Source organism: Trachemys scripta, chromosome 9 (assembly GCF_013100865.1).
Source record: "Trachemys scripta elegans isolate TJP31775 chromosome 9, CAS_Tse_1.0, whole genome shotgun sequence".
In the NCBI taxonomy this organism is placed as follows: Eukaryota; Metazoa; Chordata; order Testudines; family Emydidae; genus Trachemys; species Trachemys scripta.
The window spans coordinates 1870465-1894084 of NC_048306.1; the positions used below are offsets into that span (position 1 = coordinate 1870465).

The 23620-nt window shown below is 47.8% G+C and overlaps 1 protein-coding gene and 1 long non-coding RNA gene across 2 annotated transcripts in view; one reads left to right on the top strand and one right to left on the bottom strand.

Moving 5' to 3' along the window:
• Positions 1–352: 352 nt before the first annotated feature.
• Positions 353–23620, bottom strand: part of IL13RA2 (interleukin 13 receptor subunit alpha 2) — a 29834-nt gene continuing 6566 nt past the window's right edge. Inside the window, exons 4-10 of the mRNA XM_034781131.1 lie at positions 20688–20841; positions 19487–19607; positions 14689–14873; positions 9931–10088; positions 8000–8144; positions 5699–5801; positions 353–4680 (exon numbers count right to left, since the gene is read on the bottom strand). Coding sequence (XP_034637022.1) covers positions 4632–4680; positions 5699–5801; positions 8000–8144; positions 9931–10088; positions 14689–14873; positions 19487–19607; positions 20688–20841 — 915 coding nt within the window. The 3' untranslated portion in view covers positions 353–4631. The remainder of the gene's footprint in view (positions 4681–5698; positions 5802–7999; positions 8145–9930; positions 10089–14688; positions 14874–19486; positions 19608–20687; positions 20842–23620) is intronic.
• On the top strand, positions 14848–18753 carry LOC117882618. The gene is made up of 2 exons (XR_004647057.1): positions 14848–15944; positions 17015–18753. It is a non-coding gene; the product is annotated as an uncharacterized LOC117882618 (long non-coding RNA).

The window sequence follows — 23620 nt, forward strand, 5'->3', positions numbered from 1 at the left end:
CGATTTCCTGGCTGGGCCTGACCTTGCTCCCCCCTTGGAGGATGGCGAACAGGGTATTCAGCACCTGGGCTCTTGCAGCGCGAGAGCGGCGCAGTGTCTTTCTCAGGGACTGGCCGCGCTGCCGGCTGGCGATGCGCGCCGTCTTCCTGCCTTCACAGGCAAACAGGATCTAAGACTCTGAAAACTGGCAGTTTGCGCCTGCAGCCAGGTTTGTGCACCAGGATTATACCTGCAGCCTGATTGCTGCTGAGTTTTACGGCGCTGTCTGGCTGTTGTAAGCCAGAGGGCAATGGGCAAATGGCTCTCTGTGTTTGTCAGAGTTGCTGTTATAAAGACAAGTAAAGGCCCAGACTGAATTCAAGTCCAGTTTATTAAAAAAAAAAGTCATGGACGTTACAGCCAAACTTTTCAAACTTGGCTGTCTGACAGCCATAGCTGGTGACCTGATTGCTAGCACTGCAGGGCATCCTTGGATTTTGGAGGCGGCCTGATGAGACTTGCTCCCTGCCCTTTCTCTGGCAAAAAATGATCAGGCCGCGGGCTCATAGTGAGAGTGTGCAGGATAAAAGCAAGATATGTTTATAGCTTTTGGTCCCCGTCATGGAGCAGGAACAAAGTGTCACACCAGCTGCCTGGCGGGCCTGCCCTGAACCGGCAGCATTTTTCTAGAATAGCGTCACGGAGGAGGGCAGAGCCCTTCCCCTTGCAAGGCAGGAGTGAGCACTACCTGCTATGTTTCAGTGCTTCCTCCATTCCCAGCAATGGTGCTTTCCATTGGTCCCAGCTGCACACGGGGGTGGGGGTTTTTCCTCTCTCCGGAGATTTTTTCCTATGCTCAGTTTTTCTCCCTGTACCCCACTGGACAAGGCCTACCTGGCTGGAGGCTTTACCCCCTCCAAGTGCTAGGGCGAGTGGCCCAGATCCGCCCCTGCTGCCGATCAAATCAGAGCCAATGGCACGCGGCACCTTTACACCAGCAGAGACGCCCGGAGTTCGTTTGAGTTTTTCTTTTCACTCAGGCCTTCAGCAACTGTTGGTGCATGTCTGCAGAACTACGCCAGACCAGGCCTTTCCCCCCTCTTTGGGTTTGTTAGAGTTTGTGAGGGACTTGGGGTAGAAGTGCACATCTGAAAAGAATACCTTTTAATCACCAGGGTAAAGACAACTTGTGCATTTGGAATAAATTCTGGGCTTTTCCCCCCCTACTGGAATAACAATAAAGTTTGGAGGTGTTTGGCCACTGAGTTTTGTGGCAAGAAAGTTTATTAATTTAGGAAATAAGCACTAATACAAGTATCAAAAATAAATATGGTCCAAGGTAAATGAACAGACCCTGGTACAACATGGGCATTAAGCAACCTGACAGATGCCGTGGACTTGAAATGAGCCTCAAAGTCCTGTTATGTTTCTTGAACCACTGGGCCAAGCAGCCAACACACCTCACCCCTGTCCCCCAGTTCCATAGTTTCTTAGCCTGTTTTATAAGCATTTAAAAAAAATAAACTTTGCAGTAACACTTGCCTGAGTGAGGTAACCGAGGTGGCAGCGACGTTTAATTAGTGTCATTTCTTTTGTGACTGTCACAGAAGTCAAGCTGTGCTTTCGGTTAATTTCTTCTTCCCTCTCCAACTTCTACAGGTGTTGGGACGTCACATCAACATTCGTGTGACCGTGGTAATTCCCAGCCTTTTTTTCTGCCCATTATAAAAATTACCAAATGCTTCGAATACATTTTTCCTCCCCAAGACTTAAATAATCCCATGTATGTCTTACTCACTAGGTCTCGGAAGAATCTGCGTGGCCTGGGGCTGAGTCAGCGTGAATATGTTTATTACTATCCAAAACATGCAGGCCAGCCACTGACGAGGCTGGGTGACTACGGGAGAATATGTTGCCACACTCAAGTACCACAGCTGTGTGGACTGTGGCCGGGGCCGGTTCCAGACACTAGCTTGGCAAGCAGGTGCTTGGGGTGGGTACTGCAGAGAGGGGCAGCAGGTCCAGCGATTTGGCGGCAATTCGGCGGATGGTCCCTCTCTCCGGCTGGGAGTGAAGGACCTTCCGCCGAATTGCCGCCGCAGATCGCGATCGCGGCTATCTTTTTTTTTTTGGCTGCTTGGGGCGGCCAAAACCCTGGAGCCGGCCCTGACTGTGGCCCCTAGTTTAGCGTGTAGTATTACTCACAGGACGGAGCACCAAGATAATAGCTGCCTGTGGGCTATTTTGGGTTAACCAAACCAGCCACTGTAGCGGCTCGGAATGGCTTATTGCCAGCTGTGTGGGGGAGTGATGAGGGGATCACAAGCACACACCACACCTGCACGAAAGCCCAGGCAGGTCATCCGATACCAGCCACTTATGCTGGGTCGCTAAAAGAAATTGGCCCCTGCATCTCCCCAGCCCACAGACAGCAGCAACTTACATGCTGACACCGCAAACCACCATAATCTGTCCCCCAGCACACAACTGGTCAGTGACCTCCCTTCAGCTGCACAGAGCACCGGGCAGCTCGCCAGCAGCCTCTCGCTGGCGTGAGCCATTTGTCTCCGTGCAAGACCCTTTCATTTGGGGAGTCCCTGGCCAGGCTGACCTGCTTCTCAGACAGCAGCAGCTTTGCACACCTGCAGCAGGCAGGCGCTCTCTGGCACGCCTGCTATTTTATTTACAGAGCTCGCCACTTTCCTAATTGTGAACGCTAATGAGGCACTGAGTCCTGAGGGGGCTGCAGCTACCTGAGACGAGGTGGTGTATCAGCTGGGGTAAGATGCTTCAGGATGCTCCTGAAACAAGGGGGGGAAGTTGGCCTGGCTCAACGTTTGTTTGTTGTGGCAGTTGGTCATTTGTCTCAAAATGTCATATTGAAAATGAAACATTTCCCATTTGCCCGTGCAATCCTGCACCTAATTTACATTTTTTTTTGCATGTACATTTAATTGCATTGCAGTGCAAGTCATTGGTTATGCACCCCATGGGACCCTTGCCTGCACACACACCTGACTGACATGCAGTAACTGTGCACGGACGCACACATCCATCAGGCAGTTGGACGCACTTTTTTAGTATGCCCCAGTGCATGTGTGCCGTTTGAAAATCAGAGTAAAGAAAGAATGAGCCAGTGTGCTTTTAAACAAACATTCCCGACAGCATTCATATGGACTGCTCCCTTTGCCAGTGTATTTTAGAAACATCCATGAGCCAAACACTTCTGCGTGAAGGGACATGGTGGATTGGTACTGAGAGTCTCAGCTCAGGGCCAGCGTTTAGTTATTTCTGATTCCATCCCATGCCTTGCGCCTGTGTTCACCTTTTCTGTGCTTGTGCTATATTGTCAAGTCCAGGACTGCTCCCTTCTCTGTTAGTAAGTGAGGCCCAATCACGGCGTTACAAAGGCCCAATCATACTCAAAACATCTTTCGTCCCCCAGCTGCACATCCATCTCTGAGCCCCACCCACACACAGTTTCCATGCCCCAGGTGAGGGTGCAGGTTCAGCCCTTTGCCCATAGGACGTTACGATTTTCTGATCAGATGAAGGCAGCTGTTGGACTCAGGTTTGTGGTGATTTGAAATTCACTTTTCCAAGCATCAGCTAGTCACTGAGAATTCCCTCCTTCTTCTGAACCCTCCTCCCAGGACACATGTTCACTGAGAGAGTTGTGGAAAGTGAGAATACGCCTAAAGCAAGCTCCAGGAGCATCGGTGCAATGTGATTTGTCCATGATCAGCACTGGGCTCTTTTTACTCCACAGGCTTTGTTTAAAGCTGGTCAGACATTTCCTCTGCTGGGCATAAGGGTCTTTCAGATCTAGGCACCTCTGGGTGCTTTGTAAAGCCGTGTTTTCCGTGTCCAAGTCCTGCAGGACATCCCCTTCCAGCACTTGACAGCGTATCCTTGGGATTTGTTCCTCCAATGATCCATCTGCCATGCACTGTATTTGTAAGCACAGCCATTTCCTGCAAAAAAACATTTCAAGGTCTCCTCTTTCACAAATAACTGTGGCTTGGAAGATGACATGATTAAATAAATGCAGTTAAATAATTTTCCCTGTTTAAAAACTAACAGTGGACTGAAAGAAGGTAGCGAGGAGCCGGCAGGGAAATATACCGTATGGTGCTCAGTTGACTGTGGATGATAGTATCTAGCAACCTTTCCTAGGCTGGTGGGTATAATCTCGATCTTCCACTGAGTTTCCATCATGTTAACAGTGTTTCCACCCATTCTTATAAACACACACAGCAGACCTGTCGTTATTATTCATCACAGTCTCCACTGCCTCCTTTTTTGCCCCGTTATTTTATCAGAAAAAATTATTCCAGCATCAGTCAATAAACTTCTCTGACCTTCGTGTTGTTGGACTATAGAAGCATAGTAAGTGTGGGTGGGGAAGTAGAAAAGCCTCGTAAGAAGTTCAGGTTTCATGTCTGTTCTTGGGATGATCTATTGGACACAAGCTGCACAACAAGCCCATTTGCAGCGTTAGCATCCCACTGGAGCGTGTAATTTGCCAAGAATGTCAGGAACCTGAACTTGGCATGGGTCTTTATTATGGACATCAATAACATGTGCATAATGCAGCAGTAAGTTCCACTGACATCTCACAGGGCATCTCTGGAAATCATTTTGTTCAGGAATTAGTCCAAATATAGCGATGTAGGTGATATATTTTTCTCTCCATTTGTTCTTAAAAATATAAAAAGGCAAATAAAAAACAGAAATATCAACGTGTAGGTATATATAAAATCCAGGACATCCAAATAATTGATCTATTTAATAGGCTTCAATTCAACTCTTATTAGAGTGACAATATTTCTATAGCTAACTCTTCCTCTGCATTGACACCTGCATCAGTAAAAACAACAACAGACTATCCACGTGCTTTGAGATTATGTGGTCACAGAGAAAGAGTGATTCTGAACATCGGGTTCAAGGGTAATTTGCCTGATATAGATCCTAAGGGATACCTCTGACCCAAAGAACATTTCATTAAGTAACTAGGATGTGGGTAATTAATTTACCAGACCTGCTTCCCTCTGTGCAATCATTCATATGGGAAAATGTCTACTCAACAATGCATGTTAAGCGATATTGGCATAAAAAGAGTGGGGCAGCATCTCCACGTGAACTGACATAGTTCCACTACGGCTTGGACAAATTTACCCTGGGGTTGAAGATCTGCCCCCATGGCTTTGGGTACAGATGCTGGCATTAGTTACACTGGTGTAAGTTGGGAGTAACTCCATTGGAACGAATGGAAACAGTTGAGAATTACACTGGGGTAACAGAAAAATCTGATCAGAAGTGTAACTTACATCACCTGAATTTGACCTAGACAGTTAGGAGGAAGATGTACCGCTCACTCCCTGGGCCTTTCTAATATGTTGTATAGCATGAAGCCGACACAAAAACTGTCACTCTTATTTCGACATTTGTGTGATAAGGAGAGCTATACGTTTATGCACAATAGCGGTGTTGGTTAACAGTAACTGTTGATATTGTATTAAACGTAATATTCATTGCTAGCATGTGAAACAAACATTGTTTAATGCCAGTCTCTGGCTCAGGTTCTGCTCTCAGGTCACTGTCAATGGCGATAGAATATGACATTATATCAGTTGTACTTTACTTCATTTCATTTCTAACTGCACCGTCTGAAACGCTAGACAGAAGCATGTCGCGTACAAGTTGCCTTAGCATTTACCTTTTCTTGCGCTGTGCAGCTAATATAAATATGATGATGACAGTCAAAAAACTTAAGACGACTGCAATGAGGATGAACAGCTGCTTTTCATCTTTTCTGGACACTGTGAAGACAAACCACAAAGCATTAAAGGAATTTCTCCATTTGGTAGTAATTACATTACACTGTAAAAAGACGGGCGCCAAGTACAAAATCCCATTTTCCCATCATATGGGCTAGTTTATTATTAGATTTAACATGCTGCACACGTCCATTAATCCTTGCAAATATTTTAGGTTTAGCCACATTATGCCAGCTGTGGACTGTATTTTGTCCACCATTGCTGCTCTTTGCTGAACTGAGATTTTATCACCCACTCGCTTCAAGAGGGAACCATCTTTCACAAACCTTGAGGCAGTGGTCCCAGTTCTGATCTCATGCATGCTGGTGAGAGTCTGGGGTGCTATTTGCAGCGGTGTAGTGGCACTGGGGTGATAATGTGTTTTTATGAAGGGAATTAACGTTTTCACAATTCTTGTTTTAGCTTTTCCAATTGCCAAGGAAAGGAAGTGCCTCCCGCAAAACATTTCCGATCTGAATAGCCCCAGCGGACAGAGGGGAGACAGAAATTACTGGCATCCCCATTTCACAGATGAGAACGTGAGGCCTAGAGGGGTTACGTGACCCGCCCAAGAATACACAGGAAGCCTCTCCAATCATGTGCTGTACAGGGCACTTAGCAGCTTTTTATAATGAGGACTCAAAACAACTAACCTCATGAAACTGATTTTAAATTCAGTCCAGAAAGGCCCACTGTAACCATGACACTCATGTAGCCAGGTCACAGAAACTATACGATTGGTCACCTGCATCCTAGGATAACCCAGTGTGGCTTGAATGTATTAATGTGTAACCTCCTCACCCCCCCCCCCAAAAACCACCATGCCTTCCTCCTCATCTCACAATCCTTCATGGGTGCAAAGGCTGCTGGGATTTAGTTCATGGGAAGACCCAATGGGGGTGGTTTCGGTGAGGGATGCTGGTCTCCTTCTCCCCCTCCCAGCGACTGTTAAGTCTCGCAGCTCAGCTCCCTCAGCGCCCAGAGCTGAGAGCCGGGGCTGGGTCTGAGGCCGGAGCAGAAGGCTGGGCAGGTTCCGAGCAACAATACGATTTTACTGACTTCTTCACCTCTCCCTGTGGGCGCAACTCGGGTGATCCCCGTTACGACCCCCACCCCCGAGGGTCACACCATATGGGCTGGGAAAACACCAGCATCTTGAGCTTTCACCACAGCCTGCTAGCAGCCAGTGTGCAGACAGCAGCAGTCTGAGTATATGGGATGAGACACACATTCCAGGGAATGGGGTGTAACCCTGAGCCCCCCACTACATGAGCTTAGAGCCAGATATTCCCTCCAGCCGAGTCTGGCCAAAGACTCACCACCCTGCTGTACTTGCTGTTGGAGCGTTCCACTATCCCTGCATTCATTCAGACTGCTGCTCTCACCGCTAATTAAACCAAGATCCCCACATGCTGCTTCCCAGAAGAGGTGTGTCACGCATTTATAAGTGGGTTTACTCGCTAATCTCATGACTGGTGCTGTCCTGGGGTGACCAGATCCAGAAATGCCATGGCTGCGACCCAGTCTGGGAAGTGATTTGCTATTGGGTTGCCTATACACATCTGCTTCGTAGCAAGGGGGGCTGTATCCACGTGCTGCCCCTTTGCTTCTCAGAGAAGGGCTCATCCTCCTAGAGCCCTCTTCTCCCCAAATCCCCAGCCCCATTTCAGCAACCAGAAATCCCCTCTGGCAGCTAAACCCTCGCCTTCCACGCCAAGGTCAAGTAGGGTCTCCCTGGTGAGCCCCCAGGATGTGGTTCTCCACAGTCCACTGCTTCCTGAGGCTGCATGGTCCTGTATTCAGAATAAACAATGGCCAACGGACCCACGGACAGCACAGCACCTCCTCTGGCCCTAGTCCCCAAATCCTGCCCCACAGAGACTTGGAAAGTGTTCTCATGGAACCGGGCTGCATGGCGTACTGGGGTGCCGAACTCCCTGCAGTCAGCTCTGCAAAATTAGCCCCTGCCCAGCAAACTGTTTCAGTTCTGTGGCCAGCAGAGCACTGCGTGGCCACCAAGAAGCAGTTTCCTGCCTGTAAAACGGAGGGGTGGGGGGTGTTTGGTGAAGGTTAAATAGCCCATGTCTGCATTGTGCTTTGAAGATGCAAAACTATCTCTGGGCCAGATCCCCAGTTCTCAGTCCCAAGACAGACCGATAAAGGGGGCCCAAACCTCACTAGTTTCTTTTACTGTCTCCTACCGTAGAAACACTCCCGCGTCCATTCACTCCAAAAGCCCTTGTCGGCGCAGAACATGTTTGTTTTCCCTCGTACACGGACACATGAGACGCGGCTGCGATTGGCCTGGGAGAAGGTAAAGGCGGTTTCCACTTGGGTTGAGGCAGCCTGAGAAAGAAGCGAACATGCAGAATAAAGAAGGTTGATTGATTATGTGCTACAGGATTTAGACCAGGTCTCTACACTAGAAACTGACATCAGTAGATCTGTGTCTCTCCACACCCCGGAGCTACGCAGTTACACTGACATAACCCCCGGGCTAGATAGTGCCAAGGGGAGAGCGTCTTCTGTCAATATAGTGACTGCTCCTGCGGGGGCTGGTTAACCCCCCCAGGAGGCCGGCTTTGTTTATTTTACATGCATTTAGTGATGGCTTTCTACAGACCTAGCCTGAGTAAAATGAACAAACTAACCAACAGTCTAAACCAGTTGTACCTGCATGTGAGCTACGCCCACAGTTTAGTCTTGCTAATTTGTGGAGCCCTTCGTAAAGTTACCTGACTGGCGGATTATAATTTGCCAGTAAACATAGCATTACAGGGATTCATTCTAGCAAATTTGGAGCCCACATTGTAACGGAACAGGCAGGAGGAAAAGCTCTGCACATCAGCGCGACAGTCACTCCTTTGAAGAAATTAAAATTACACTTGCCTTGGGCCAAATCCTAAGTGCTTGCTCAGGCGAAACTCCCGTGAATTCTACGGAAAGCTTTGCCGAGGGCAGGCTGCAGGATTGACACATTGAATATTTTGGATGCTTGAATTGGAAAGTTGTTCAAGTATCTCCTGGGGCCTCAGGAGAAGCCAGGGCCCCTTTTTTGCCAGGGGCAGTGCACAGCACCATGCCCTGAAGAGACTCCAGTCTATACAGACTGGCCAGAGGAGCTGGGAGAAAGGAAGTACTGTTATCCCCATTTTACAAATGGAAAACTGAGCCCCAGAGAGATGAAGCGACTTGCTTGCGGTAACACGTGGAGTCTGGGTAAACACTAGATTCGAACCCAGATCTCCTAAATCCTAATTAGGGGCCGTAGCTATAAAACCAGGCTTCACCCAGAAAGAAATGAACATCTGATGGTACAGTTGCCCCTAGAATCCTCCCCAAAACACACGTCTGTTCCCTTTTTAAAGCCTTTGTTCTCTTCTCTCCAAGAGCTGGCAATAAGAAGTAGGGTCTGGCATAACAATCTCTGCCCTCTGCTGCTCGTTCAGACACCAAGCAGGGAGGTTGCTTGCAATAGCATCCCCACCACCCATTCAAGCACTGCGAAGAGCGTGGTGCAGGCAGTTCTGCCCCCTTCACCCGTGGAAGCCGAGGGAGCCAGGCACGACAGCCTGCTCCCCCTGCCTCCCACCCATTCGAGTACTGGTGTCGGGGCTAGTCAGCCGAAGTGAAGCCAGAGTCCTGGGGCACTAAGCTCAGCTGGGGGAAGGACTGACATGCTTTTACATCCATGCACAGGCACGATGGCGAACCTGCCAGCCACATCTCTGCCCCTCGCAGATCTTACAATCCAATCCAGAAGGCACAAGATTGGATCTTTTTCTAGGTCACCTTATATTCCATCTGTCGAGGGCAGATCCTGCCCTCTGTTACACCACTGCACGTCTGGAGCAGGCTCTAGGCCAGTCTCTCTCTTCAGCGGGTCAAACTTTGCCCCAATGCACCCATAAAACCTCACTCCTCACCGGCTTTTACAAACTGGTGGCAGCTAATGAGCCTTCCCACCATTCAGTGCAGGGCTGTTCCTTGCCGGCTTCAGCTTCCGGCCCACCCATCCCATCCTGACGGCGAGGAGGTGGAACAGACATCAGGATGAGCAACCTTCTTGCTCATCTTAAACTAGAACCCTGTGTAAGAAAGCTGGTTATCAACAACCGTGTGCGGCGCATACCGTCCAGGGAGCATCAGCGTTGCCATCGTGTTCTGTCAGCTGCACCTCGTAGTCCAGGCAGTGCGGGGGCGCACCCCCAGCAGGAGGGCTCCATTCCACGTGAACATCCTCATAGGCAGAAATGGAAACCGACAGCTTCTCAGGCGGAGAAGGTTTGACTGAAAAGGAGAGAGACAGGATCAGACCTTCCACTGGGGAAATCATTGTTCCTTTCAGTACTGGTTGAACTTCAGCGGCTTCTCTTGAGACCGTACCCAGTGTCCACTGTTGTCCTGACAACCAGCTGCATGATGTGGGCTGCGCTGAAGACAGATGTGGGCCATTATACTTCATTCCGAATGTCAATGTGAATTAGATTCTCCCCCTGAAACATGGGGTTTGGTACTTAAAGCTCTTTAATGCATGGCAAGTCTTTTGAGAGGTTATTGTAGGTAAATGGCATTGATCAGCATCACAGTTCAGGGCAACTGGACTTGTATTTCCCTCCATGGTCCAGCCGGGGCACCCATATTTAGGCTTCTGGCTCTCCAGCCGACACCTCTCTTGGGTGGAGACATGCGTCTCTCTCTCCCTCCTGACCAGGATATTTTCAGACTGCCGAGCGCCCTGCCTACACTGTGAATTCCCCAGCAACATCAGGACTGCGTTACTTTCCTCCTCCGAGACCAGAAACAGTGTCATTGCCATGGTGAAATCACCACACACCTCTTTCTAAGCAAGCATCTATTCCTAAGGTAAAAGCATTACAGGAAAAACAATAAAAGAACCTATGGGCATGATAATGAGCTTACCAGATGACACCCAACACCAGTAAGGGCTCTAAGCAGTCCTTCAACCCCCTCCCCGTGAGGTTTTCCTGCATTTGCCAGGTCGTAACCCCTTTGGCTCAGAACAAGAATGAGTCATTCCAACTCTTCCCAGCAAAGATTGGAACCTGTCCATTTGCTGGATCAGAACAAAGGCCCGGCGTGAGGGGTTTTTTTTAATTAATTAATGGAGATATTCTATCTCTTAGCACTGGAAGGGACCTTGAAAAGTCATCGAGTCCAGCCCCCTGCCTTCACTAGCAGGACCAAGTACTGATTTTGCCCTGATCCCTAAGTGGCCCCCTCAAGGATTGAACTCTCAACCCTGGGTTTAGCAGGCCAATGCTCAAACCACTGAGCTATCCCTCCCGCACAAGGTTATTTAACCTAAGTCCTTTCTTTGTCGGTTGGTCACTGGAGAATCCAGTCTGACCCAGCCCATGGGAGCCTCTCCAGGTGATGGTACTGCTTGGACGATATTGCAACCCAAGTGAATTTGCCTAATCACCCTCCACTGTTCTTAATCCCTGGCAGGGAATTCTGCACAATGCCTGGCCCACAATGATACAGTCATTTAATTCAGTAAGGTTCGTCCAGGATATTGCCGCCTCAGCACATCATCTGTCACTGTGCAAAAGCTTGTGGCAAATCTCCATCTTGTCACTAACTGCACCCGGGTTTGCGTTAGCTTGCTGTTGTGAACCTGGGCGCAAAGATGTCCACACACCAAGGGAACATCCACCCTCTGCCAGAGGCTTTGCCTTCTCTTGTGTACATTTGGGGTCTGAGCGGGAGGAGTCACGGCATTGCCTGCCTCCTGGGAGGAAGCGACAGTGGGGTCCCGTGTTCTTCTACTATAGAAATTGTTAATGATTGCTCCCTTCTTAAGTAAGGGTCTATCATGGACCCATACTGTGCCTGAGAGATTTTTAAGCAGAATTCCACATTAAAATCAATGGCTGTGCATTTGTGAGAGTATTTGGCTTAAAAACCTATGGCATAATACAGTCCATAATACCTAGAGCTTTGGCTTCAATGGTAAATGTTCCAGGACTTAAGATATCCTTTTTGTCAAACCAGCTTTGTCTCATGAGGTTACATATTGCAGACCAGCAGCAAGCTTATTTGTGCCCTCTAAAAATAACACAATTGCTTGCAATCGCAGAAATTAGAGCTGGAAGAGAGCCCTGGTGAGTAGAGCTGGTCACAAGATGGAAAAGTTGAATAGAAAGAAAGAGCATTCACCGTCAATTTTCTATTTTAAAAAGGCTGTTTTTCATCAGAAAAAGACTTTCAAATGAAAAATGTTGGCCAGCCTTACTCTGGAGTCATTACGGCTGTTCCCAAGCCAGCAGCATAACAATCAGAAGTGTTGTTAATACTAAAGAGATCAGTCAATCCCAGTCACATGCAAACTTCCTAGGTAGAAACATTCTAAATTGCCTTCAAATATAATGATAGCTAAAAGGAGCTAAATTCATAGGTGATGTGTAAAATGGTATACAAAACCCGTTACAGCCCCCTACTCTATTACACAACCTATATCCTGATGTGTCTCTCCCACAACTCAAATCCTGATTATCTCACACGCTTTAATGATTTCATCCTCATGACACCCCCGGTGGGGAGAGAGAGCTCATTCTCCCCATATTACGGCCGGGCAAACAGGGCTACAGAGCTAGTGAGTAGAACGCAGAGAGAGGAACTGATTTTTCAGTTCACTGTCTGTTAAATAAACTAAATTCAGGTCAACTTGAAACAAATATTTTCAGCAAACCAAAGAGTAAAATTTGTTTTGGATCAAAATGTTTCTTTTCATTCTCAAGCCTTTTTAAACATTTTTAATTTTGTAAGAAATGTAAGAAAATTTCAAAACAAAAAGTCATTTCAAATTGAAAAATCAAAATGTTTCTTTTTGAAAGTGTTGGGAAAAAAGGTTTAGATTTTTTCAGATTGTTTTCAGACTTTTTCCACCCCCGAAACAAAAGTAATTTGGTGAATTCAGTACAAATTTGGAAAAATTTTCTGTCAACCTGAATCTGCATTTTTGGCACAAAAATGTTTCAGGCAAAAACTTCTGCCTAGTTCTAATATTAAGTGACTTGCCTAAAGTCATACAGGAAGCATGTGGCAGCCTTCCTCCCTTGGACCAACATATTTATGCGAGAGTAAGGGAACGTAGCCTGGTGCGATTTCCATGCTACGAGGCCCTACCAAGGGACAGTGGAGCACATTTGTTCTCTGTTCTATTAGCTGTCCAAGCCACACTCCTGTTTTTGGTTCCCCGGGGTGCAGCTCCCTCTAAACTCACTTACTGTTTTAGCCAAAAAGTCTAACAGTAACTGTCATACTGCATCCAGTTGTGTATCTCTTGGTTTTAATAAAAAGCTGAAAGGTCCCTGCACTTTTCTGAATTATCACAAGTTGTATTAAGACACAGAGAAGCTGTTTCTGTTCCAATGGCAATTCTTATTCAATCACCCACAGCCAGTAATATGCCACATCAGGCACTAGCTGCACAATACAGAACGGAGCCTTTCCTCCCACCGTACTGACTTCCGGCAGTGCTGCCCCATCATTCTCAGAGTGACGATCATCGGAAGGGCCAGCCAGTGACACACTCGCTAGGTGAAAGAGGGGAAAACCCCTCTCCTGTGAGCAGGAACTCACCTCCCCACTTTCTCCCAGCATCTGCAACAGTCTGCTTCTTTCCACGGTTATTTACGAAATTCTCCCTTAACATGGGCATTAGGGTGGCACTAGGAAACACCTTTGTAGACCGGTTATCACATGTAGGGCCAAATCCAGAGGTCTGGGGGAGAGGATAAGTTCAGGTGACTTACACCTACTTCCAGTGTCCTCAATGCGACTGTTAAAACAGTTTAGACATCCTCAGTTGCCACTGTTTACTGAGACATTGAATTTGGCCCTTAGACTGGACTAGCACCAACTGGCTTCTTGTAAGTGAGCCTGTAGTTGATTTTTTTAAAATGTGCCCAGCACTTTCCCCAGCCTGTAAGCGCCTTTAACGCACACAATAGTTACTGCAAAGTTTGAAGACTTCAGTTCAACACCTAAATTACCCAGTCATTAGTGCTGCCAAGCCAAGTCTGTAAAACTATCCCACCAGCCCATAAGGGCCAGAACCTTAGCTGGTGTAGAGCAGCAAAGCTTCATTGCTTTCTGTTCAGAGATGTGAACGTTTTCTAGGGTTGCCAACTTTCTGACCGAACAAAACCGAACACCCTTGCCCCCGCCCCTTACCCGAGGCAGGGCCGGCTCCAGGCACTAACTTACCAAGCAGGTGCTTGGGGCAGCCACTTTGGAGAGGGGCGGCACGTCCAGCTGTTCGGCAGCAATTCGGCGGAGGGTCCCTCACTCCTGCTCGGAGCAAAGAACCTCCCACTGAATTGCCGCCACAGATCGCGATCGCGGCTTTTTTTGTTTTTTTTTTGTTTTGGCTGCTTGGGGCGGCCAAAACCCTGGAGCCGGCCCTGACCCGGGGTCTCACCCACTCCATCCCCTCTCCTCCCTCTGTCACTCTCTCCCCCCCCCCTCACTCACTCGCTCATTTTCACCAGGCTGGGGAGGGTCCCTTTTCGACTGGGTGTTCGGTTGAAAACTGGACATCTGGCAACCCTCTGGCCTCCTGTAAAGCCCAGGGCAGGGAACCCTCCCCCTGTGAATCCTGCGCCTACCTCAATCATTTGAGGTTGAACTGGAGAAGATCTTTTACCGAGACAGCCAGGCTTGAGTTAAAGTCGGCCAGTGATGGAGACTGTACCACATCCTTTGGTAAGCAGTTCCGATAGTTAATTACCATCGTACTTACAAACCCCTGAAACCTGGCTCCAAGACAGCTACTGAACCATCCCAGGATCCACTAGACCATTTAAGCACCCGCATCTTTCCCCCCAGAGCCTGCAAAAAGAGATGGGGCCGTTGTCATTACCTAGGTTCTGGAGATGGAATGTGAAGTAGGAGGGTCTCAGCTGTGTGGACTCTGAAGAACCATTAACACAGACGTTGAAATCAATATATTCTGCCTGCCTCAGGTTTTGCAACGTGCATCCGGTATTTCTTCCATGGGTCTGAATATAGTCACTGCATTGCAGTGCATGATCCAGCCCTTCGTACCTACGCATAAGGTAGGAAAATTCTGTTACATGCCGTATTTAAATCAGGGATTTTTAAAATATTTGCACTGTGGTTTACTCTTCAGAAAGATCTGCCAGGTCATTGACTAAAATAGTATTCATGATCCAATGAGTCAGTGAAATAAATATGAGAGATCAATCAAAAATCTACACCGGAATGGCCTCTTTAATCATAAGTCAGAGTGAATAAATATTAATATCACTACTTTATGATCATATAAAAACATCATATTAAACATGAATCCTTTTTGTTCCCAGGCTGGCTGTGGTGAAAAAGCATTTGGAACTGAAAAAGAAGTTGTGTTTCATTTCCTGTTTTAAAATATTGAGGGTTAAAAAAAATTGCAACTAATTAATGTAGGGCAAGGAGGCAGAAGAAGTCTTGTATTTTAATCTGCTCTTCTCTAAAGTTTCAGGCTAAACCAAATTAAAAATATGTTTACAAAGAAGGCCATGACTCAGTCAAAGTCTGGTGAGTAACACTGCAGCATTCTTGGAAAGAGGCACGCCCAGGTTATCGGGTAAGCCATCAGGGGGTCGCTCGTGATGACTGATGAGGTGCCATATGGCTGAGCGTTAGAACGTGGAGACTGCAGCTATTACATCTGGAGCCAAACATACAGAACGTTCCCTTTTGCAATGAGGTCATGCAGCGCAGGAAGATTGCAAAGTAACACATCCCCTGACACAAGGCAGCAAAGTGCGTCAGTCTGCTGGAAACCCTGGAAGGTCTGGTCACTAAATGGACTCTAAGCCGAAGAGGTGCGAGCCCTTTCTTTCCAGGTACTGCACCCTGGGAAGATACTAGTGTAACAACTGCTACCCTGGGTCACCAGCAGGCATTCATCCCAGGGTTACGAATTCCAGCTTCTACCAGCAGAGCTAACGGAGGAACTCCCCTCGCTCTAGCAGCCTCCTATCCCGAGACCAGCTCCTCCAGAGGAAGCATGGCACACCCTGAACCCTGGTGTACACCACACCAGAGCCAGGAGCTCTTGGGGAGGAAGTGGTGCCTTGACCTGGAGCTGGGGGTACCTCGTTCTCTGTCACAGTAAGTATCTGCACGGTTACATTTCCCAAGGAAATCACAGCCTAGTGCAGCATCTGGAATCCCTCCCCTCATCTGTGCCGGGAACATTCCTCCAGCCAGGGCCAAAGCAGGCCTGCACTCTGCTGTGGGCTCACGCTGGGAGATCTCTCGCTCACTTGGCTGCTTGCATTGCAGGAATGCTGGGCGCAGGCCAGTGGTGCCAGCAGGACGTACATTCCCAGCGGGGAGGGGGCTGTATACGGGCATAGCAGGGACATGGTGCTGGCCCTGACCCCCTCTGTGTACTGGTTGGTGGCTGTGCTGGCCGGAGGGCTGTCTTTGTACACTGTGGGCCACTGGCACATACCCCTCCCCAGCCCAGCTAGAAGCATTATAGGCTCGGCAGGTATTTCACCTCTGGGGTTCCCATGGAGATACTCCTCCCCTAATACTTCATAACACTGAGCTCCAATATGGTCCTAAACATCCCATACTCCAGGGAGGGAACCGCCTTCCTGCCCAGATCCGGGACATTCCACTAGTGGGTCCATTTCTGCTAGGGCAGGGCTGGTTCCCCAACTTCCCACTTGCTTGGAGTCCTTCCATGAAGTTTGCAGGAGGGCTGAATTTGGCCATTCTGTTCAAAGTCCAGTGGGAGTCCCAGTGCAGAATACATTATCCAGGAAAGGTCGCTCTCGTCACTGGACGTTGCTTTAATAAATAAACAAGCAACTCCTGCAATTTGAAAAATGACCTTGGTGCAGCTGCAATGTTAACTGGAACGCAGTCCAGCTCCGGGCGTTTGTTGCTGTGATGAGGTGTTCCAATTCATAGTCACGTTTTTCAAACAGATCTTTGGCATTACTGTTACTAAAACAACGTCTCATCAGTTTTGATGTTTTTTGGCAAAATTGCTAAAAGCATGTGGAAATCAACAACTGGATAGATGTCGGTGTCCCATTTGCATGGGGGAAGTAAAAACAATGCCTTGCCAGTAATTCACTGACTCACTTTTGCATTGCTTATAACAAATGTGATAGTGTGTTGTTCATTTACTTTGATCCAAAAGTCCAACTTTGTTTTTCCTAAAGAAAAGACTCGTACGTGGCAGCCTGCAGCAGGTCAATCGGATAAACTACACGGAAGAAATCGCTGGACCATGCATGAATTAACGGCCCTTGTCTGGATGGGCTGGCACCACTACACTTTAACAGCCCCTCACTTTTGTGGGATACACATTCAGGGACCCAGAGTGGCTGGGGTGCAAAAGAAGACAAGAGCCTAGAAGCATTAACCTTCAGACTAGGCTGCTCACTAGGACTGGTGAACTCAAGCCAATTGCCACAACAGTCAGATTTACTTGACTTTATGGAGAGCCGAAATGTATGGCTGACATGCTTTAGTTCTGATGGGAAAGGCAGGGGCTTCAAGGTGCAACACACAAATGCAAAATACACACGGCAGCTGCAGAAAGCACAACCCCCGTGACGAAAGGGAACCCTCACCAGGAGGCAAAGAGGAGGCTGTATTTACAAACTAAGGCCGGGGAGCTCACCCCTCTGGAACTGTGCAGATGGGCACGGGCTGCGTGTGCAGTTCTCTCCATGGCGGAGGCCCCGTCCCTGGGGCTAGGTGAGGATGGGGCCTGCAGACTGCAGGCCGTGGCGCTATGGGTGGCGTAGGAGGGACATGCCCAGACTGAGGTACCTTTACCCACCGCCCAAACACAGCTGCAGGAGCCGTTAGCATCTCTGCTGATCCTCTCCGTGCTGTGTAACCTCTCTACAGGCGGGTCCAGGGCAGTGGCTGACATAGGGGCAGGGAGGGGAAGGGGGCAGAGGCAGTGAATCCCCCAATGTCCCTGGTCCTACAGCTAACCCCCTAGCCATTCTGCAGAGTGGGGGAGAGTAAACCCCACCCACTCTGTTCTGCTACTGCCCTCCTCTGTGGGAGGAGGTGATCTCGCCCTTTAAGAGCTGTCCCAGGTTACCCTGAAGGCAGCCAGAAGGGGCCCCTCTCCAGTCAATTTTGAATCTTGAAAAGTTTAGTCTTTTTTAAGCCATTTGTTTAAGGGCGACTGTGAATCTGTGACAGTTTGTAGCCCTATGTTCACCTTTTTTACAAGGCTATGATGGATTTTGTACAAATTATGCTTTGTGAGGCATCGTTTGAAAACTCATAACTTGCTGATCATTACTGTCCTGGTAAAATGTGTGTGGCAACTTTGTATGTAAAGGTATAAGATTCTACTGAATAACATTAATGCGACATGCTCCATGTTTACAAAAGCAGGCGGATATCAGTTCCTCAAAGACAAAAGACAAACTGATGCCTCAGCCAAGTGTCAACAAAATCAAATGGTCTGTCGCCTGGCTAAGTGGCCATTCTTTGGCAGGAAAAAGGGCACGAGCAAGAAATTTACATTTTGGCAAAGAAACAGCAGGTGGTTCTGGTCCCCACATATTGTCTGTCTCCTGAACCTCAGCTGGAGATGATTTTCAAAGAAAAAGACAACTATAAGAAAGGAGAACAGAGGTCCCAAAATACTCCTCCCTTTCTCTCTACCATGGCATCACCACCACCTGAAGGACAAGGAAATTAATGCTGAAGTGGGGCAGTGGTCCTGACTGGTAGGATTCTATCCAGTAAGACTGCTAAAGCATGTGGTGAGAGACACCTTTGCTTTGAATTCATTTAGCTTGTTAAGTTAGTGTTAGTTGCATTTTACCTTTTATTTTCTTGTAACCAATTCTGACTTTTACACCTCATTATTTGTAATCACTTAACGTCTTTTTGTAGTGAATAAATTTGTTTTCTTGTTTTATCTAAACCAGTAAGAGTTTGGATTGAAATGTTTGGGAAACTCCATTTGGGATAACCAGATTTGTGCTTATCATTTTCTATTAATAAATGACATACCTTATATGAGCTTGTATCATCCAGGAGGCGGCTGGGCAGTACAAGAGGCACATTTCTGAGGGAAAGTCTGGGACTGGGAGTTTGCTGGTGGGGGCTGGAGAATTGAGGGGACATGGCTGTCTGTCAGTCCAGATTGTACCCTGGGGAATGTCACAGAATCCCAGGGAGCAGAATACGAATTCTTCCCTATTAGAATATTCAGTGCTAACTGTAGGACAGTAATAATGATTTAGAGAGCCGCAGATTCCAGACCCAAACCCAAACTTTCCCAGGGCCATTGAGACCTGGGGTTTGGTACTGACAAGTTTAGAGATAGGGCTCCAAGCTACAAGGTTTGGCTCCAGACCCAGAGTTTGGGGGGTTCCAACCTAGGCTTTAGGTTTGGGCACATCTCTGTTAGAATAATTTGATACAAAGGCTGTTTTCAGGAGCCCCAAACCTTGGCTTTCAGGGTTCATGCTTTGTTCCCCATGTCTAGGTGCTAACATCTGTGTGTGGCATTTACCTATGAGTCATGTAATGGGGACACCAGCAACGAAAACAGAATTGCGACGGCTGTTTCTTTGTGCGATTCTAGTGTGCTGTTTGCCGCGTGAGACTGCTCCCCTGGCACCCAAATGCTTCCCCGCCGAGCTTGTACGTACCAATAATATAACTCATAACATGCCCCAGGAGGAGCTAGCCGGCCCCGCTGCCAAGTGCATGTGAGGTGCTCCCAATTGTAATAGACACAGTGGAAGTCTCGGATCTGTGACTCCAGATCTCCTGTTCAAGGAAAAGGAAATAATGACTTTATTATTCGAAAGGCCCCGTTTGGCTGAGCTGAGAAATAGCCTTGCCAACCCATTTGATTTCTCTGAGCCATCATGCTGACTCGTGTAAACAGAACAATCAAGATAATTCGATAGCCACGTGCCAGAGGGACTCACAAGCTTGGCAAACACTTCATTTTAAGTGACCCTTTGCATATCAAACCCTATTTACATTATTTATGTGCAACGGAAGGGTGAAGAAGTGACCCTGGCTTAATTATTCAGAGGTGACATGTCTGAGCCATTGAGCAGATTTCAGCTAAGGGAAGCAGGGTCACAAGGCAGGAGGCCGGTCCCTGGTTCTGACTCAGTCTATGACTCGATGCGCGTTGTCAGACAACTCACTTCAGGGCTCTGCAATACTTTGCAAAGGGTTTTGAGAGCCGGAGGGGAAAGGTCAGTTGCATTCTCCCCTCCTGTCAGGGCACGGTGTGGGAGATCGAGCCAGAGTTCTCCTGTCCAGGGACTGCAGAGAGGATGCCTGCACAGGTGTGAGCCGGGAGGTCGAGCCAGAGTGCTGCTACCAGGGCACGGGCATGGGACGACGAGCGTTTAAGGATGTGTCTACGCTGCAATTAAAAACCTGCGGCTGGCCCGTGTCGGCCGGCTCAGGCTCGTAGGCCGTTTAACTGCCGTGTAGACTTGCTGGCTCGGGCTGTAGCCCAGACTCTGGGACCCTGCGAGGTGGGAGGGTCCCAGGGCTTGGGCTGCAGCCCAAGCCCAAAAGTCTACAGTGCCATGAAACAGCCCCGAGAGTCCGAATCAGCTGGCCCGGGCCAGCCGGGGGCGTCTAACTGCCGTATAGACCACAACCCTCAACCAACAATGACAATTTGCTAAGCAAAAAATGGCCTAACATTTTCTGCATCTAGCAGCCTGACAGGCTCTGCTGCGCCGAATGCACCTCAGGTGATGGAGACGTACTGGGGCAGCGGTAACTTGGTTGTGGGACCTTTCAGTCAGGTCAATACATTTTTCCAGGAAGGCGTAAGGCCTGGAAAGGTCGCGTGGGGAACGGCAGCCTGCGTCTTACCTTGTAAAGGAACCTGGAAGGTAGCGTGAGTCCAGTCACTCTTCACTTCAGATTCATTCGTACAACGTCCTTCTAGCAGAGTCTGGACCTTTGCTTCAGTTCTCTTGCTGAGATCAAATCCATCGCCATATTTTAATTTCTTAGTAAAAACAACCTGGAGTAACACAGACAACACTGTAATCAACTTTTGGTGTTTATAGTGGCTGCAAAGTTTGCTATGTGTGCTTGCTCTCTACACTGTGCTGTGTTATATATACACCATAGGTTTATACACACACACACACACACACACACACACACACACACGCGCGCACAATATGTTTCCTGTGGACACAATCCAGATCTTTTACATTCCTATCAAATTTGTACTGTCCAATGCTTATCCAGCACCCAAAATTTCACTCCTCTGCACTTCCCTCTATAGGGTGGATATCCTTCACGGCACTGTCATGAAACCCTGAAATTCATCCAACCTAATCCCATGATCCAGCTATTCCTGTGTCCTGTCTCAGCCAGTAGCCAGCACCAGATATTACAGGGGAAGGTGCGAAAACTCCCAAATAGACAATTCTGGAAAAACCTGCCCAGAAGGAAAGATTCTTCCTTAACACGACCAGTGTATGTTGCCCCTTAATCAGTTAGTTTCTCGTTTGTATGGGTCTCTCACTGCAGCAGGGGACCATTTTAAAGAGCAGGCAGGAGACTCTAGGGGAGGTGGCCCCTTGCAGCGTTTAACAGAGATGCTATAGAAAGGGCCAGCCCAGATTAGAACGACGTACCAGCAGAAGGAGATGAGTCATGCAAACCTGCGTTCCCTTTTAACTGATTCTTCATGTGACAAAGTGCAACCAATCTCCCCACATCAGGGAGATGGAGCTAGTAATTCCTAGTTTGCTAGGAATTAATCTCACCAAATCTGGGACTTTTACAATTTTTTGAGCATTTAATATTTTTCCTGAACTTGGGAAAAAATTTTCTATCACCAAGTAACTTGAAGACAAACAAATGAAGGCTTAAATTTAAAAACCAAAGAAGGAAAAGAAATGGAGAAGGATTAAAATGAAAGAGAAAGAAATGGGATTTATGTAAAGAAAAGGAAGAGAAACAGCTGCACCCGATTCCTGTCCCACCTGCAGCACTGCAATGGATGCACACAGCCCCTGCACTTGCAGGGTTTGTTAGGAGCCCAAGAATATAAAAAAGTCTCTTGAGCCACGTGCTTCTGACCAGCCTCTGACTAACCCCCCTACCCCGGGGCTCTGACGCTCACACAGCCTTTTACACACGCTGCTCCCGGTGGGCACATGCTCTGGTTTTGTGACTTCATCTTTCATTTCTTCTGTGTACTCTAGGCTGCCAAGAGAGTAAGTTAGTTAATAAGCCCTGTCCGTGTCAAAACTTTTGGCAGGACACTGGGTACTGGTGTTTCACACGATGATGTTATCTGTCTGTCTTTCTTCCTGATCTGCATTTTACAAGATGCTTTGGCTGCTTCATCTGAGTCCGCTCCTGCTCTTCTAGTTTGTCTCTTTATTTCTTCTTCGTTATCTTTGCTAATTTACAGAATTCTGACTTTTTTCTTCAAAGATTTCTTTTTCTTTCCTTTTTGAGCTGCTGCTAAAATCATCTTGGACAAATGAGCACACCCAGACATTCCTGTATCACTAAAGGTTTGACTTTCCCCAACCAAAGCGGAGAAACCCTGACACACACTTAGCAGCGCATTTCCCCTTTCACGACCTATTCAATCCCTCCTAGCAATGGGGATTGGTGACTAGAGCTCTTCCCTGCTTTAGGACTCTCCTCTGAATAGTCAGCCAGTCAAGTCTGTGGCCTAGCGCTAAAGGCAGCATGACAGAGTGTGCCCAGTGTAGACGAAACGGTCCAGCAGTGGTAGCGTGGTATTGGCCGCACTCTGATATTCCACTTTCTATCCTTTTCACCTCTCAACTTGACCTGTTCTCTAGGAGCCCACTGAGGTCTCTGGAAAGCCTCCCCTTGTCTTCCGTGGGTTTTGCAAATGGCCCTACAGAGAAGTGTGTCCAACACAATATTGTGTGATTCTTTTTTGGGGGGGGCATTTCTAAATATCTGACAGTGAGCAATTGGAGCGTTGGGTGTCTGTTCCTCTGGCTCTGTTACGTTTACCCGTGTGGGAGCCTTATCTCCCAGCCCACGGACAAGTATTTCAACAATCCTGCTTGCAGCAGACATATCTGCTTCCTCCTTGCTACATTTTAATGAGATAAGATGGGCAATTTTATTTTATGGATGATTTCGGTTCAGACCATCTCTCAGAGATAAATGTAAATTCACCTCTACCTCGGTAGAAGACTGCCCTCGGGAGCCAAAAAATCTTACCGCGTTATAGGTGAAACCGTGTTATATTGAACTTGCTTTGATCCACCGGAGCACGCAGCTCCCCCCCCCCCAGAGCGCTGCTTTACCGCGTTATATCCGAATTCGTGTTATATCGGGTCGCGTCGTATCGGGGTAGAGGTGTAGTCATAAAAAATACCAATCTCGTAAAAGAAATGTTAGAATGTTCTGAGAGCGAATCAAACGTAATCTCACCTTTATAAAGCACTTTTCATCCCAAAGGATCACAGGCACTTTACAGACTCCCAGTTCTGCAGAGACCGACTCCTAGTGCATTGAATACTATGAAATTACGCTTGGCAATCCGCACCACACCCAGCTGGAAGGGTTTGCAGAAACAGGCCCTCAACTGGTCCCAAAGGTTTTGGCGGCCGCTGTTAAGCTGTAAAATATTGTCATCCTATTCCCAGACCTACGTTTCTACATCATTCGTCTTTTTGGTTGACAGTTTGACCTTGTCAAAGGAAGTTGCTTTAATTACCAACTTCATATCGTTCCCTTAAAAAGCTGTAATCAACAGATGAAACAAAGGGGAAGCAGTAGCAATATACTAT